The sequence below is a fragment of the Agelaius phoeniceus genome, chromosome 17 (genome assembly GCF_051311805.1).
Source record: "Agelaius phoeniceus isolate bAgePho1 chromosome 17, bAgePho1.hap1, whole genome shotgun sequence".
In the NCBI taxonomy this organism is placed as follows: Eukaryota; Metazoa; Chordata; class Aves; order Passeriformes; family Icteridae; genus Agelaius; species Agelaius phoeniceus.
Window position 1 is genome coordinate 5,449,526 of NC_135281.1, and position 16,187 is coordinate 5,465,712.

Genomic DNA, 16,187 nt, shown 5'->3' on the forward strand with positions numbered 1-16,187 from the left:
GCCAGAGGGGTTTGGGAATGCTCTGTTAGAAGGCTGCTGGACACCCCTGAGCTTCACCAGGCCCAGCCTCAGGGACTCTCACTGCCCAGGAGACCACAGGAGCCAGCACAACCTGAAAATTCTGGTGTAAACTTCACCTTTCTGGTGCTGGTTGCAAATCCCAGTGGAGCCCAAGGCTCCTTTCCATGTGTGGGTGGCCCAGAACCATGGGGACACACAGTTGGTCTCTGTGACCTGCCAGCTCCTGAAATTACCCAGATCAGGAGCATTCATGGGTGCTGCCCACAGGAGCCCACCCAGCTGAGCTGCTGTGGGGCTGCAGGGACAAGCAGGGTGATGGAAGCTCCTTTGATGGAAGTTTCCTGGGGGAGGCAAAGCTAAAGCCACGAATTTTCCCAGCTAGTTTGCAGGAGCAGCAAGGAGGTTGCTATCCTATCCTATCCTATCCTATCCTATCCTATCCTATCCTATCCTATCCTATCCTATCCCATCCTATCCTATCCTAATCTCATTTTAGCTCTTACCCAGCAGAGATAACTGAGTAGCCAAATATTTTAAGCCACCTTTCACTGTAGATCCATGGTCTCTTGCTTTGTGCTCTCCAGACAAGTATTTGTTTTCAGCCTTATCTGGACTTTCCCTGCAACTCCAATTGCTCAGGACCGTGTGGTTCCACTTCAGTGACACTTTTATGATTATGGTTATGGATATTGCCAGACACCTCCTCTCTGGACTTCTCCACATCTGGGAAACAACCCCACTGCTGGAATTGAACCCCCCTCCCCTTCCAGCTGCTGGCCCTGGGGAGCAGCTCTTCCACAGGCCAGCCAGGTCCTTACAACACCCTCTGCTGCTCCCAAAGGGCTTCAGGCAGTCACTAAAAGAAGGGAAAGTCCCAATCCTTGCAGAGAAAGCAAAGGGGCATTACCTGCAGACAGGGCTCCTGGGATCCAGCAGCAGGGCTGGCGGGCACTGCCACACTCTCGCCGTGGGAGCAGCCTGTGCCTCTCTCCCTCCCGTTGTTTTTATTTTGGCAATGTAGTCTGAAGGTCGAAGAAAAAGTCCGAAGGAGTGGCTTATGGCAGGCAGTAAATTATTACCCTGGACCTCTCTCTGAGGGGACCAAGGCACAGGGAGCTGGGGTGGGAGAGGAAAATCCCTCCTTGGGGGGATTAGAGGGCAGCTCGCTGGCAGGGAAGTGCAAAGGGTCAGAACAAAGTGCTCTGTTTGCCGGAGGCTGTGCTGGGTCACATGCTGGTGCCAGCAGAGGTAATGAGGCATGGGTCACCTCCCAAACTCCAGCAAGACCTCCTGGCTGTGGACAGGACCTGCTGCCAATCCCCCAGCAGCCCACAGCCCTTGCCAGACAGGAAGGAGCTGGGTGAGAGGGAGCCTTGCCCTCTGGCAGCACTGAGGGGCAAGAAATCCAGGGACTTTTACATGCCTGATCTGTGCAGGTGTGACAGTCCTACAGCCTCCCTTCTGCCCCCTGTGTGTCCCCTGCTCTGTGGATCCTGGGCCACTCATACAGAGGAAGAACCACCTGAGAATCCAAGGAGGACCTGTGGGCACATCAGAGCTGAGCCCAGAGGAGCACTCCTAGATCCAAAATCTACTGCCCTCCATGCCCTCCTAATTTGCTCCATTCCTCTCCTTTCCCCTCTACAGGAGCCCAGCACCAGTGGTCCCACATCCCTGTGAGGGGGCCCAAACAAGAGTCTGACAGTGAGTGTGTTGGTGGAGTCACTGGTGGAGCCTCCAGCTCCTCACCTGAAACACAAACTCCAAAAATGTACAAAATCAGTCGACGGAGAGCATTGATGCCACCATCAAAATAAGCTTTTTCTGAAATAGCCTGGAATATGTGATATGGAGTACCCAAACTTCGTGAGGCTGAGGTATCCAGCTGCCACCACAGGCAAGGTCTCTGAGGTCTCTGGCTCCCTGTGTGAGGAGGAGGCAGGGCCACACCTGCCCTCTGCACACAGGGAGGAGTGGGCTCAGCCCTCACCTCACTCCAGCTCCCACCCATGGCCCCACTGGGAGGCACAACTGTGTGGATGCATGAGGGCAACAGAGATTTGGTATTACCCTCATGTCTCAGGAAACGAGCCCAAATAGAGGTGCCCATTGTGCCTGAGGAACTGTAAAGACACAGAGAGAAATAAATCCGTTCCCTGGTAGTGCAGAGAGGGCCTTTGTTTGTCTGGTTTTCAGAGTGAGAAGGTTTAGAGGATTGTTGCAACACATGACCAGAAGCTACAAAGCACAGACAAAAGCCATTTGGAGCACAGATCCGACTCTGACATCGCACTGGGTTTTCAGAAGATTTCTGCTTTGTTCACCTTAAACCTGCTGCTATTTTGGGGGTTATTTTCCTCACTCCTCTGCACCCCTTGCTGTAAGGGCTGCACATGTCCAGCAGCACTGGGCACATGAAGGCCGCCACAGGCACCGGCACAGCACCAAAATGTCTGCTGAGACAGGCTGGAGGGGCTGCCCGTGTTCCTAGCCCAAGGCACAAGTGTTGCACCAACAGCCACGGCCAAGTTTAGAGGACACAGCCTGCGCTTATCGCTGGGCTTGCAGAGCCGGCTCGTTTCGCAAGCGGGTCCGCCTCAGCCACCAGCGAGCGCCGGCTCCCGGCAGGGGCACGGAGGGAGCGCCTGAGCCGAGCTGACAGCGAGACAAAGCCCTTTGGGGCTCGCTGGGAAATCGCTGCCTTCGGCACAGCTGGAAAGTGCAGCGGGGCAGACTCTGAGGTGCCCTGGCACTCCCAGGAGCTGCACCGCCTGCAGTGCTCCTCCAGCCGGGGCTGTCGCCCTGCAAGCAGGAGCTTGGGGAGCTCAGGGATTTGAGGTGCTGGTCAAACTTCCCTGTTCTTCACCCTGAGGGATAGGAGTGAGGATCCCTGACCTTCCCCTGACTGTCACAAAAAGGGTACAAATCTTACAGCCCCAAGTACAGCAGGAGGCACATCTGCTCCTAAGGGGAAGGGGGGAAAAAAGTGCTGAATTAGGTTTAAAACCTCTGCAAAATTAAAGCTTCATAAAATATTTCCCATCATCATGTACTCAGAACCAGAGAAGTTTTGTCCCCTAAAGCACTAAGACCAGGACACGTTAGTCTGTGAGCATCCTGCGTCCAGACTCGAGCAGCTGCCTGCAGGAGAGGAGATCCAGCTGCCATGTGCTGTGGCATGGCATGGCATGGCATGGCATGGCATGGCATGGCATGGGTCCCTTTGCTTCCCTGGTGGGGAACACAGAGACAGAAACACCCTGAAAGCACTCGTGCAAACCAAAGATGTGCAGGGCACTGTATTAACCTGCCAGGCAACCTCAGCTCTTCACTTATTCCAGGATCCAAGGGGTTATCTCAGGGCAGGCAGACGGGCTGGATCTCCTCCCACACTGGCCCTTTATCACTGCCCTGGGGAGAAAGCAGACCTGGAACAGAGAGTTCAGGGCAGAAGGAAGAGCAGCGAGCACCCCTGACAAGAAGCCCCCTGGCTCCCCTCATCGCGAGCGGGTGGATGCGGTGGCTCCGGGCCGGGCCCATCCCGTCTCGCAGCCGGGGATGGATGCGGTGGCTCCGGGCCGAGCCCATCCCGTCTCGCAGCCGGGGATGGATGCGGTGGCTCCGGGCCGGTTCCATCCCATCTCCCGGCCGGGGATGGATGCGGTGGCTCCGGGTCGGTTCCATCCCGTCTCTGGCTGTGGATGGATGCGGTGGCTCCGGGCCGGTTCCATCCCATCTCGCAGCCGGGGATGGATGCGGTGGCTCCGGGCCGGTTCCATCCCGTCTCGCAGCCGGGGATGGATGCGGTGGCTCCGGGCCGGTTCCATCCCATCTCCCGGCCGGGGATGGATGCGGTGGCTCCGGGCCGGGCCCATCCCATCTCCCGGCCGGGGATGGATGCGGTGGCTCCGGGCCGGGAGCGCCGTCGGGCGAGGGCGCTGCTCCGCCGTGGCGGCTCCGGGCCGGGGAGCGCACGGGAAGGGGGGCGGATCGGGCTGTCGGTGCCTGCGGCAGGGCGGCAATCACGGGTCACCTGCACCGGGGTGGGAGCGGGGATGATGAGGCTGAAAGTGGTGAGGATGGAGGTAGGGGTGAGCATGAAGATGATGGGCATGAGCTTGAGAATGGGGTAGGACGCTGCTGGGTATCCCCAGGCAAGGGCGCCGGCACGGAGGGAAATGTGGCTGATCCAGGGCAGGCGCCTCACCACGATGCCCCCAACTCTCACCCACCCCCGGCGCCACACCACCCTGTCCCCACACGGCACAGATCCCACAGCTTGCCCTGTTCTTTCCTTTCGGAGGCTGCCCAGAAAATCGCCCGAAACGCGTTTTTCCCCGGGCAGGGCCATCCCTCTCTCCCGCCCGCAGCCCCTTTCCCGGCTTGTGCCAACACCCCCCTCCCGGTACCGCATTGCGGAGCTGCCCGCTAACCCCGGCCGGACCGGGCGGGGGAGATGGGGGGGACATCCCAGCCCTACCGGGGCTCCACGTGTTTTGGGGGCAATAACAGGAGCCCCACGGGGACCTCGGCTGTGCCTGTGCTGCAGGAGCGCTGCCGGTGGGTCCCCCCATCCTCATCCTCGCTGTGTAGCGGCAGCGGATGGACAATTAGTTGTCGTGGCTTTTAAAATGGTGTAAATCGAGGTGTTTTCGGTCACGGGATTGGAGTGTGGGGCTGAGCTCCCCCGCGGTGGCGGCTTTGCCCACAGCGGGGATCAGCCCGACGCTTCACACCCGTGGGCAGGGTTTGGTGGGTTTGGATCAAGCCAGGGGTACACCCAGCCTTTTATTTCGTTTATTTCTCCTCCTTTGTTTGTGAGGGGATTTTTTCCTCCCTCTTTCACAAGAACAAAAACCCCGGGGTGCATCTGCAAACTCCCGTCCCGGTAGTCTGAGCACTACGGGGGGGAAAGCAAAACTGTGAGGAGGGGGTGAAAGCAGCCCCGCCACCCCAGTGTAAGACGACCTCTTCCTCAAAAGTGTCTCCTAGCTCTTGCAAGCAGCTGAATTCACCTTCTCTGGAAACCCGGCGCTGCCTCCCCTTAGCCCGAGGATGTGTGGTAGCCCTGACACGGGGAGGATGAACCTCCCTCTGCCCCTGCCCTGCTCCTCCAAGCCCCCCACGAACCAGGCCAGCCTCATCATCTATGTTTTCTCTTTATTGTTCCATATATTTATGTACCACATTATATGTTAAAGATAGATTTTTTTTTTTCTGATATACATTTTTCATCTTATTTACCACAATGACACCACACGTACATTGGAAACAGCTCCACGGATCTGGTAGATTGCACAGAATGAATTGTGTCATAGTTTTGTTCCTGTAATCCCGAACGACATCAAATCCAACCATATATTATTATTATTATTATATTATTATTATTTTTTAGCTTTTCATAATTTAGAAATAACAGTTGTTAAAACGAAACGAAACATAAGTCACCGAGAAGTGGACTCCAGGGCTGCGATTTCAACCAGAGGCAACACATTTGTGTTTGATGGGAAGCGCCGTTCCTCGGTGTGGATTGGGATGCAAGAATCGAGCAGTCCTGACATCTATTGTGACTACGGTGTAAACATTGCAGGTAAGCGGCATCACCGGTCGTCAGACGCTGCTTGGGCTTGTTGGGCTGGTCGTACAATCTGGGTCTCGTCTACATCCATCTCTCAAAGTGTTAAAACAAAGGTCCTTGCTCCCGCCCCATTGGCGGGTTTGCTTCCCAGTCCCATGGGATCGGCACCTGTGTTTCAGCTCCTGAAACACTGATTTGCATATCTGTGAGGAGTGTTGAAAACTGCGACTGTTTCCCAACAGGCCGTTTGTGAGGGGCCAAGCTTCAGGCAACGAGTGAGGAGATAGGGGTGGGGCACCAGATAATATCCTTCCAAAAAATCTAAATTAAAAAAAATAGATTTAAATCTGAGCTTATTTAAAAAGACATCAGGGCGAGCACTTTCATCTCTTCTTATTTTCCTTAGTTTGCAGATTCTATGACATAGAATTTCTTGGATGCACGTAACGAAAATAATGACTCTTTCCATTAAAGGGATGCAGAATTATTTGGCTATGCGGATGTTTGATGCGATTCTCTTCCTGCACCTGACTCTGGCCCCTCCTTAGTCTTCAGCATTGGTTCTGAAAGCCTCTATGAGGCCTTCTAAAGAGTGGATGAACCCAGAGATGCTGCAGATACCGCCTATAACGAAAATGGCAACATCGAAGAAGACATGATGCCACAAGAGCTTCCTCCACAAGAGTTTGAGGTGGAAGAGACTGGGGAGCAGGAAACAGAGCCCTGCGCCTGTGAGGCTCCCAGTAAGACCCATCAAGAGGGCGAAATGGGGGACATAAATAGCCATGAGCAGGGTGAAAACTACCAGGGCACATCTGAGGGTGAGTCCCCAGGATTTGAGCCGCCCGTCACCCCCATAGCAGTTGGGGAAGAAAGCCCTGTTTCCATCTTGGAAAAGGGACCGCTCCAGGACTTCTACAGCTGCAAAGAATGGCAAGGGGTATGAGAGCAAGGCTTTGGCCACCAAGAAAATGTTGACTACTGCTCTAATGGTGGATGGCAAGTTGTCTGTAATGACCTCCTTGGTCTCATCAGCCCAGGTCAGGTAGGCGACCAAGGCAAAGAGTCCCTTAAGGATGCAAGCTGCGATGTGAGTCCAGTTCATCATGCAATGGAACTCCTTGGGGTTCTGCATGTTCCCCTCCAAGGAAGGCAGAAAGATCTGGGAGGTGTAGCTGAAGACAATGATGCCAATGGAGATGGGAAACTTCTTGACATCAATGTAAAACTTGACTTTGTCCCAGGCCCAGTCACGCGCCCTGGAGAGGCAGTAGGCGATCACCAGGATGTTGATGACGAAGTGGGCTAACGTGCAGAGCAAGCTGAACTTGGAGACCGCCTTGAGGTTCTTCAAGAACGCGCAAGGCAGGAGCACTGCCGTGGCAATGATGGACCACGACTTCTGGGAGACGGGCAGGTTGGGGAAGCTGTTGTACATCAGGTTCCCACTGACCACCACATAGAGGATGCAGGTCATGACCAGTTCAATGATCTGAGCCACGTTCACAATTCTGCCCCCGAGCGTGGGGAAGCGGGGCGCGCAGCACGCGTTCGCGATGTCCACGTAGGAGTCTCTCACCCTGACTATCTCCCCATCCTCATTCTCTTCGTAAAGACAGGCAATAAGGATTTTCCCAGTGTAGCAGCAAACCACTGCAGCGAAAATTATTAAAAAGAGTCCTAGGTATCCACCGTGAAGGATGGCATAGGGCAGGCCCAGAACAAACATCCCCTAGAAAGAGACAAAATGGAAACCGCGTTGCCGGATCTCTGAGGGGCCTGTGGCTGAGCGCACGCAGCCGCACCAGGGCAGTCACGTGCGTGCTCTCCGCCTGCCCACGCGCCGTGGCACCCACGCAGGCGGTCGCACAGTCACGCCATGCAGCCACTGCCACGCGGTGACGCACCCCTGTCCCTGTGACGTGCCACCCCCACAGTCACGCCCGCGTCATCGCACCCCCGAGCACCCACAACGGGAGAGCGAGGTTCAGGTGCCCGGGCTTTGCTCCGGTCTCTACCCTGGCTATCCCCAGCCCCTCTCAGTGCACCAAGAGCTCTCTAGCTGGGGACATCCCGAGGGGCCAGGCTGGGCCCACTCCAGTGCAGCCCCACCACCAGCCCAGTCACCCCCGTGTCCCCCTGTCCCTCCTTGCCCGTGACCCCCGCTGGGGCAGCCTGATGGGGTCAGAATCTGCAGCGTGACAGGGCTGGGGCCTGGGCCCCTCCCTGGCGCTGTGCCCGGTTCGGGGGGGGAGAGGGAGCAAAGCAAAGCAGAAAGCTGGGCTAGGGCGTTTCAGTTTTCTTTTTTTTAAAATCTGTTTTTCCTTTTAATTCCCTCCTCCCGCTCTATTATTCACCTCTATCTTTCACTTATTTTTATTTCTGGGTTTTCCCCCTTTTTTTCCCTATTCCCCCTTTTCCTCGAAGCCAGTTTGCAATCAGCCCATGGCTTCTGGCCGAGACACAGAGCACGGAACGGGACCGGGATCAGGGAGCGCTGCCCGGTGCCCCGCGGCGGTGGCGGCGGCCGTACCTGGATGGCGTTGGTGACGTTCCATCCCGCCTCCCATGCCGTGATCTTGGGCTTGCCCTGCCCGGAGAGCTCGGAGCAGGCCTCCTTGGAGGCGGAGGGCGGCAGGGGCCCTGTGCCATCCCGCTGGTAGTGGATGTCCCCCTCCAGGGGCGGCTCCCCGCCCTCCTCGCTGCCCTCGGACTTGAGGATGTCCATCTGCAGCCCTTGCCGATGCTCCATGTCCAGGTCGTCGCAGTGGGCGAAGCCCACCGCCTCCTCGTCGGTGGCCGCCTGGAAGCCCATCCTGGCGAACATGCCGCTCATCTTCGCCTGGGATTTGTGCGACACCGAGGTGGCCACGTTGGAGAGCTTGCTGCGGAGGAGGGTGGCCATGGCGGCGGCTCTGGTGACTCCGCTGCTCGCGGACCCTCGGGGATGCGGAGACCCGACGGGGTGGGCGGGCGGCGGGGCTGTGGACGGGGCTCGGTCGCCCCTTGGCGAGGGGCGGCTGCGGGGAGCTGCTCCGAGCCGCTACCTCCGTGTCCCGGCGCAGTGCGGGCGGCTCCCGGCCGGGGTGCCCAGGGGCATGACACCGCTGCGGGGGGAGCGGGCCCGCACGCCCCCCGCCCGCTCCGCGCTGCTCCGCGCCGCTCCGCCGAGCCCCGCGGCGGGATCGGGGGGCGACTCGGGCGGGATGGGGGCTGTCAGCAGCCGGCCGATGTCACCAGACGGGCAGAGCAAGCCCCTGGCAGAGCGCGCCGCGTCTCCATCGCAGTGCGCCCACCTCGCGAAGAGAAGAGGAGAGGGGAGAGAATTGCTGCATTTCTGGGGGAGGTACCAGCCTCCCCGGCCAAGCCCAGCCCCCCGCACTCCCCCCCGCCCCACCCACGCCCGCCGGGCCCCGCCAGCAGCGCCGCAGCCCGGGACCCCCCCCCCCCCGCACCCCAGCCCGGCTCCGCATCCCTGGCGCTGCCCGCCCTGCCCCGCACCTGCCCCGCAGCCGCCCGCAGGCCCCCGGCCGCCAGCCCCTTCCCCACTGAGAAACAAAAGAGCTCCGCTGAAGAGGCGGACGGGCGGCTTTCGACAGGTTCTTAACGGGATTTTCCTCCTCGCACCCCCTTGTTTTTCTTTTCTCTGTCCCCCAAAACGCGCGGCCCCTTCGGAGGCGGGGGGCGGTCTGGGCAGCGGCCCCTGCCCGGGGGACACAGCGGTGCGCGGCCACCCGCGCACAGGGAGCGAGGGCTCAGCTCTCCCTAACGATTCCTGGGATCAGTGAGCTCCAAAACCGGCGGGACGAGGGGCGCAGATCTCGTTTGGGGCCCGCAGCCGGGTGGCACCGCATGGGCACCGCAGCGGCACCGCCCGGCGCGGGGGGCACCGGCACCGGGGGATGCTCCGTGCAGAGCTCCCGGTCCTCACCAGCCGCTACTGAGCTTCTCCTTTCTTTAAACAAAATATCGATATTTTCGGTTTGCTTCCAAGCGCTTATGTTCGTTTGTAAGTCAAAAGTCTTACGATTTTTAATTTATTTTAAATTTTTCCGAGGTGAGCGGCTAACGCAGCCGACAACGGCAACGGGAAATCCCGGTCCTGTGCTGTGGCACAGACAAGTGGAGAGTGGCAGGGGGAGCGATGGCATTCGGGGGCGGTGTGTGGGAAAGCACGTCCCCTCTGCGGCGGGAGAGCCTTTGAATCGTTGTTTAAAAAAATTATATTTATATATATGTATATGTACATTCATGTATGTTCTGTGAAAGATGGGGGAAGGGAAGAATTTCTGTTTCCTTTGCTGTTTTGGAAGGCAAAAAAAGACCATTTTTTTACCACAGATGGGAGGAAAAGCCACCACTAAATTATTTCCTAGTATCGTTGTGGAGGGAGCAGGGAGGGAGCGCCCAGGCTGCGGTTGCAGGTGGGATGCGGTACTGAGCAGAGATGGGGGGAAGAAAAAACCCCAATTCCTAGGAAAAAAACCCTTCAATCACCTCCTTAAATACCTTTTTATTTTTTTCCCTAGCCACAATTCAAAAGCAAATTAGGTGCAAAGAGGCTAAAGGGCGCAAAAAACCAGAATAAAAACTAAAATATCCCCGGTGAGGGCTGTACCCCTAAGGGGTCTCTCGGCCGCTGCTCCCGGCGCGGGGATGAACGAGCTGTTTCTACAGCCGGCCCCCCAAAAACGGGGTTTATTTGATGGCAGCGGAGGAGGAGGGAGACTGAGCGTGGCGCATCCTTGGCTTTGCGTGGGAATTATTACATGTGAGTGCACAGATAGGTCGCAAAAGCCGAGCGGGGCACGGCTTCGCCCCGGGTTTAGCAGCGTCTTGACGGGCTGGGATTTAACGAGCGAGATTGAAAAGCTCGGGCCGTCACCGCTGCCCTCGGCCGCCGTTTCGCCTCTTCACAGCTCGGATAAACCAGTGCTACGACGCACACCCTGAGGGATTAATCCAACGATTTATTTTTCTTTTTTATTAACGTTAATTTTTTTTTATTCATCCTAAGACGAGTTCGTTATGAAAGACGAAGTGAAGGAGCTCTGTTTTTGGAGGCTGCAGGGGGCATCAGGGAAGGAGGAACGAAAATGTGTCCAAACCTCTGTCTGGTGCGTGATTATCTCCTCAAATAGCCCTGGCGCATCCGTGCCCCCGCATCCCCGAACTTCGGCTGGGAGACCCAAAATGGTCCCACCGGGCATCCCCGGCCGGCAGCCCTCGATGCCAGGGAGTGGAGGGGGATCCTCTGGGAGGCACCCAGCTGACCTTTAAGGTCCCTTCCAACCCAAGCCTTTCTATGATCACACCAATGGGCTTTTGGCTCTTCGTTGAGCATTCAGAATGTCAAGGATGTGCCGGGCTCGGGAGACATCTCCTAGAGAAAAAAAAAAAAAAAAAACCTAACCAAATTAAATAATAATATTTTAAAAACCATGAACGACAAACAAAAAGGGAAGAAAAAAACCAAACTGATATAAAATCAACTAAACAAGCAAAAAAAAAGAAGAAAAAAAAAAACAAAATAAAACCCCAACACAAAACCAAAAAACCAAAACCTAGTAAAATCCCTCCAAAACAACCAATAAAACAAACACTCCAACCAAGGAAAGGAAGAAAATAAATAAAGAAAATCCACAGGGAGCTTTGAAAATAAGTTGAGGGTCTCGGGGTCGGTGCGGAGAGAACGGCCCGGGCAGGGCTGCCGTGGGACCCTGCTCGGGTCCTGCTCGGGCCGTTCCTCCGGCCGGGGATGCCCTGGGCTCGGGGGTCCCTTTTCCCACTGCTGCGCCCCCTCCTTGCCCGGGGCACCCTCAGGCTGAGAGCCCGGACAGCGCCGGGGGCTGCTGAGCCTCGCCGGACGCCGGGGTCAGTGAGGAACTGAGGTGATGCTGAGGATGCTGAGGAGCTCAGGGGGCTCCGGGGGGCACAGGACCGGGGGTGCCGCTGTTCCCCCTTATCCCGGTGTTACTGCCGGGAGCTGAGCCCGCACCCTCCGCCCCTGTGCACCTCGGAACGCCCCCGCACCCCCTGCCCGGCTGGGAACACCCACCCGGGGTCCCTCTGCCTCCGGGATGCCGGCTCGCTCCTGCTCCTTTCCAGGAGAAGATTTTCTGTAGCAGCAGCTGGAAAAATAAAAAGATTTTCTCCCCTCTCCCCCCCGGACTACTACCGGCAGCTGAAATGGGGTAGAAAGCACAAAAATAGGAGCGGGGGCGAGAGGGGGCGAGGAAGGGTTACAGGACACGAAAAGAAGGAGAGGAAGAGAGGAAAACCCGGAGAGATGGAGAGGAGGGTCGGGGCATTTACCTCTGCTTCTCTCCCCATCGCTGCCCGCAGCGCGCCGGGGAAGGTTGGAGGGACGGACGGACGGACGGACGGACGGACGGATGGAGGCAGCCGCGTCACTCCGGGGCTCTCCCTAACTCCCAATTAACCCAAGCAGGATAATGGTGCCAAACCTTATCCAAAGGTTAGCGGCTCTCAGGGGGGCGTTTGAGCTGCAAATCGTTCCAGCCGAAGAAGCTGAAAGGCGAGAGCGCGCCCGCGAACGAGCCGCAGCCAGCGCTGGAGCCGGGGGCTCTGGCACTCTCTGCCTTCTCTGAGCTGCTCCCCGGGGCCGGCTGAGGGTCTCCTGTGCCCCCCCGAGCAGCCCCAGGGGTGTGCGGGGCTGCTCCTGCGGGGAGCAGCTCCTCCAGAGCCCTCCATCCTCCCCAGGCACATCCAAGCAACTCTGCCTTATCTCTGCGGACCAGGCTTGTGAGCCTTGTGCCTGGGTCTTCTGATTATTGCACTGAGGGAAAAGAGCAATTTGTGCTCAAAAATCATTTAAAGCAAGTCAGGAAGGCCAGTCCTGGGTGTGTTGTCTTTCTAAATCCCTCACCACCGGCCCCTCTCCGGGCTGCTGGGCAGCACAGAGCGGTGCCAGCTGCACGAAGGTGCAGATATTTGGGAGCAGGATGGCCATCACTCCGAGTTCGCTGCTCAGTCAGGCTCCCAACTGCAAAGGATTTGATTTTTCATGGGCTTTGGGGGGCTGTGAGCTGCTACAAACACGCTAGACTGCAAATTGTGATCATATGAAAAAAGGGGGAGTGCAAATCTTGAATGTTCACCTTCATCCTCCCCTGTAACACTCAGGAAAAGAGTGGGTGCCCAATTGCAGGTGTGTAAGCCCCTGATTCCTGCTCAGACTCCTGGCCTGTGCCAAGATCTTTCCCCACACCCCTCTAACCTGCTGCAGGGCACCTCCAGCACCGCTGCCAGCTGCAGACAGAAAGGCTGAGGGGCACCTTCTGCCCAAACAGACAAGAAAATTCCATGGTCGCATCTGCCCGAAGAACAGAACCCTCACAGGTCAGCCCAGGCATTCCTGGAGCAGCCCCCCCTCTGCACAGGTACATCAGCACCTGGGGAGGTGATCCCAGGACATGGAAGTCGTTCCAAAATCAGCTCCTGTGGTTGTGGCCGGGCCGAGGGCAGCCCTGCAGCCGCAGCAATGCACAGCAGCGCCCTTCATCCCAGCCCTGCCTCCTCATCCCCCCGCCGCCACCGCGCCGGGCAGCTCTGACAGGATAATGAAGAGCTGCACGATATTCTATAAAAAGGCAATTAGATAAACTGCTGGATTGGGACCAGCTCCCGTGACCCACTTAATAGCTCTGGGAATTTCGGCTGGGGAAGGAAAAGGCGGCGGTGTCCGGACGTGGAGCACGGTGAGAGGGCTTTGGAGGGGAGGGCAGGGCAGAGGGGACGCTCTGGGCTGCTGGAATGTCCCAAGCCTTGAATGTCACAAGCCCTGAATGCCCCAAGCCTTGGGTTCTCCCTCTCGAGTGTGTTCAGAGCTCGGCAGCAGCGAAAAGCACGAAGTGAAAACTCTGGGTGTAGAATCACACAAGCTGCTGCTGGGTTTGTGCTCTGATCCACATCCTGGTGTTCAAGACAAAGCCAGCAGCAGCCACGCTGGCAGATACACTGCAGTGAAATAACCACAACAGAGTGAAATCCAAAGGCAGAGCCTCCAGGAGAAAGCCCGCAGTGGATGTCCCCTCTTTATTTCATTTTTTTTACTGAACACACAAAATGGCTGCCTAAATTACAGACTCATGAAAAAAAAAAAGACCACACATATTAAGGATTTGGAATATAATAATTATAGATCAAGGTGTATTACAATAAGAAAATTTTACTGTATGTAAAAAAAAAATAAAAAGGTTTCTTGCTTTAACCTCACTATTTCCAAAATAAATAACTTCTGATCTGTATTTTGGGATAAAATTTCTACATGAATTGCTGTGATTTCCATTTCCCAGAAGGAAGAACCTTGATAAACCCTCATCACCTATAAACTAAACATTAATTTGCAATTTGAGCACAACATGTTCCCAAAAACACTTTCCCATAGGTTGGAATTAAATTTAACCCATTGTTTGTCTTTATACTTTACATCAAAATTAAGTGGTAGCCACTGGGTACCAAATTACCAACTCACTACTCTGTAGTATTGTTCCCATGAGCCTAACAGAATTTTCATTGACTTAATATATAAAGCTTCATCACTGTCAAATTAAATATTCATATCTGTACACACTCTTGTATTTCACAGGAAATGACAATGGACTAGGAAAGGAAAGTGCACACTTCATAGATGCCAAGCTTTTTAATATCAACTTTCAAATAAAAATCTCTTCTGCTGCAGTTGTAGAGGCTGTAACAGCGACTGCTCTGTACAGGGAAGTTCTCCCTGTGATCAGATGATGCCCCAGTACTGTAGACTTTTTATATAATCTATATTTTTTCTTATTCTTTTAATGCTGTTTTTTCTTAATTGTGTTTAATCTGTGTGTGCTGTGGGCAGGGCCTCTCATGCAGAGCCCCTGCCAGCAGCCAGCTTGCCTTGGGGTGTTTCTTGTCAGGAGGGCTCAGTCTCAGCCTGCTCCATCCCCCATCTGTCCATGTGCCTTCTCCTTTTTGTGGCCATTTCTCATAAAAGCAGGTCAGCAACACACAGTCCTCCTGCAAATATCTTCCAGCTCTATCCGAAAAACAAGAGGAGCAATTTGGGAAATCCCAAATCCTGCTTTGAGATATTCCTTTTCACCCAGGCTCTGCTCTGCCAGAGGGTCTCTGCTCCATGGGTATTACAGGGACAGATTCTGTGCCTTTCCATGAATTTAGCTTAAACCTTTGAATTAAGAGAGGAAGGAAAATGAGATTAAAAAAAATATTTGCAAATAAGTTCTTTCTGGGCACTAGAGCAGCATTCCTGCCCTCTGCCTCCATCCTTGCAGGGGGCTGAGGGCAGCAGCTCAGGGTGCTTGCCTGGGGCTCAGAGATGCTCGTGGTGCCAGCACCACCCTGCACTGAGCACTCCAGGAGCCCAGCCCAGTGTGGTGCATCCCTCTGGGACACCCTGCAGGTGATGGAGGGGCTTTGCCCTCCCCTGCTGCTGCTTTTCCAGCAGGAAGGAAGCTCTGGGGAGCCTTGCTGTGCTGGTTTGCAGCTCCCCCACACCACTTCCCTCCTGGGACAGCTCCTAAGAAAGGGGACAGGCTGTTGATGAAGTGCATCACTGCATCCCATGAGAGTCCATAAGGCACCAGCTGGGTGCATTCACGGGCTCTTTGTGGCCCAGGAGCTTCCCAAACCCACTCAGGACCACCAAGGCTCTACAGCTTTGTGTGGGGATCCAAGGATCTTCAGCAAGTAAAATAACCAATATTTTAATCACATTTATAGCTTTTCATCCATGTGTGCCATGTTGTAGGCCTCTGTAAATGCTTACCAGAATATTTATTTCACAGGGGAGTGTTAAGCAGTCTTTAAACTTTGAAACTGTGAACTTAGCAGCCTGTAATCCCAAAATATTACTATTAAAACCATCATTCCCATAATAAACTTTTGGCATCACAACACTATTTGCTTTTAATAGAACAGTACTTCTTAAGCAATTTAGTTAATTTGATTTATGACAAAAAGACATTTGGAGAGTGTAAAACCTCAGGAAGAGAACAGCAGGGAAGGCAGCTCTGTGATTACCTCCCCCTGCACACATGTAAACTGCAGATGAGGTAGATTAATAATGAGACTTAAAGTTACTTCTTCTCCACGTCAGAAAGTTGAGTGAGAGGAGACTGCAAGGCTGGGAAAGGAGAGGGCAGTGCCACCAATATAATCAGGTAGAAGGTCCTCAAGATTTGTTTCCTGAGCTTGCAAATGTCATTGAGCTCACCAGGCTGGGCACAGCAGCCTCCCAGTTTGCCCAGGAGGAGCTGCCATCCTTCCTGCCACATCAAAGGTCTTTGGCTGCTCAAGCTGGACACTTGGTTTTGCCAAAAAACTTCTATACACAGCACAAACCCCTGGTGGGGAAAGGGCAGCCTGGGATTCCAAATTTCTGACTTGTGCAGGAAGGCAGAGATTAAACTTCCTTGTCCCAGTTCAGTCGCTGTAGCTCTGTCACTGCAGATAAATCACCGGAGCCTGGCTCAGCTCACATCCCAGCTGACAATGGGACAGAAGTGCCCAGAGGGAAAGTTAAACTAGAGGGTCTCACATTCCTTGGTTTCTCTAGGTTGGATCC

The 16,187-nt window shown here is 55.2% G+C and overlaps 1 protein-coding gene and 2 long non-coding RNA genes across 3 annotated transcripts; 1 reads left to right on the top strand and 2 right to left on the bottom strand.

Moving 5' to 3' along the window:
- Positions 1-5,164: 5,164 nt before the first annotated feature.
- On the bottom strand, positions 5,165-8,948 carry SLC32A1 (solute carrier family 32 member 1). Its single transcript, XM_054644438.2, has 2 exons — positions 8,133-8,948; positions 5,165-7,331 (listed from the first exon to the last, which is right to left on the bottom strand). Exons 1-2 carry the CDS (start codon positions 8,502-8,504, stop codon positions 6,144-6,146), a joined length of 1,560 nt encoding a protein of 519 aa, XP_054500413.1. The 5' UTR covers positions 8,505-8,948; the 3' UTR covers positions 5,165-6,143.
- Positions 8,949-9,804: 856 nt separating this feature from the next.
- Positions 9,805-12,056, bottom strand: LOC143695393 (uncharacterized). Its single transcript, XR_013184532.1, has 2 exons — positions 11,915-12,056; positions 9,805-10,982 (listed from the first exon to the last, which is right to left on the bottom strand). It is a non-coding gene; the product is annotated as an uncharacterized LOC143695393 (long non-coding RNA).
- On the top strand, positions 11,958-13,709 carry LOC143695394 (uncharacterized). Its single transcript, XR_013184533.1, has 2 exons — positions 11,958-12,077; positions 12,849-13,709. It is a non-coding gene; the product is annotated as an uncharacterized LOC143695394 (long non-coding RNA).
- Positions 13,710-16,187: the final 2,478 nt, after the last annotated feature.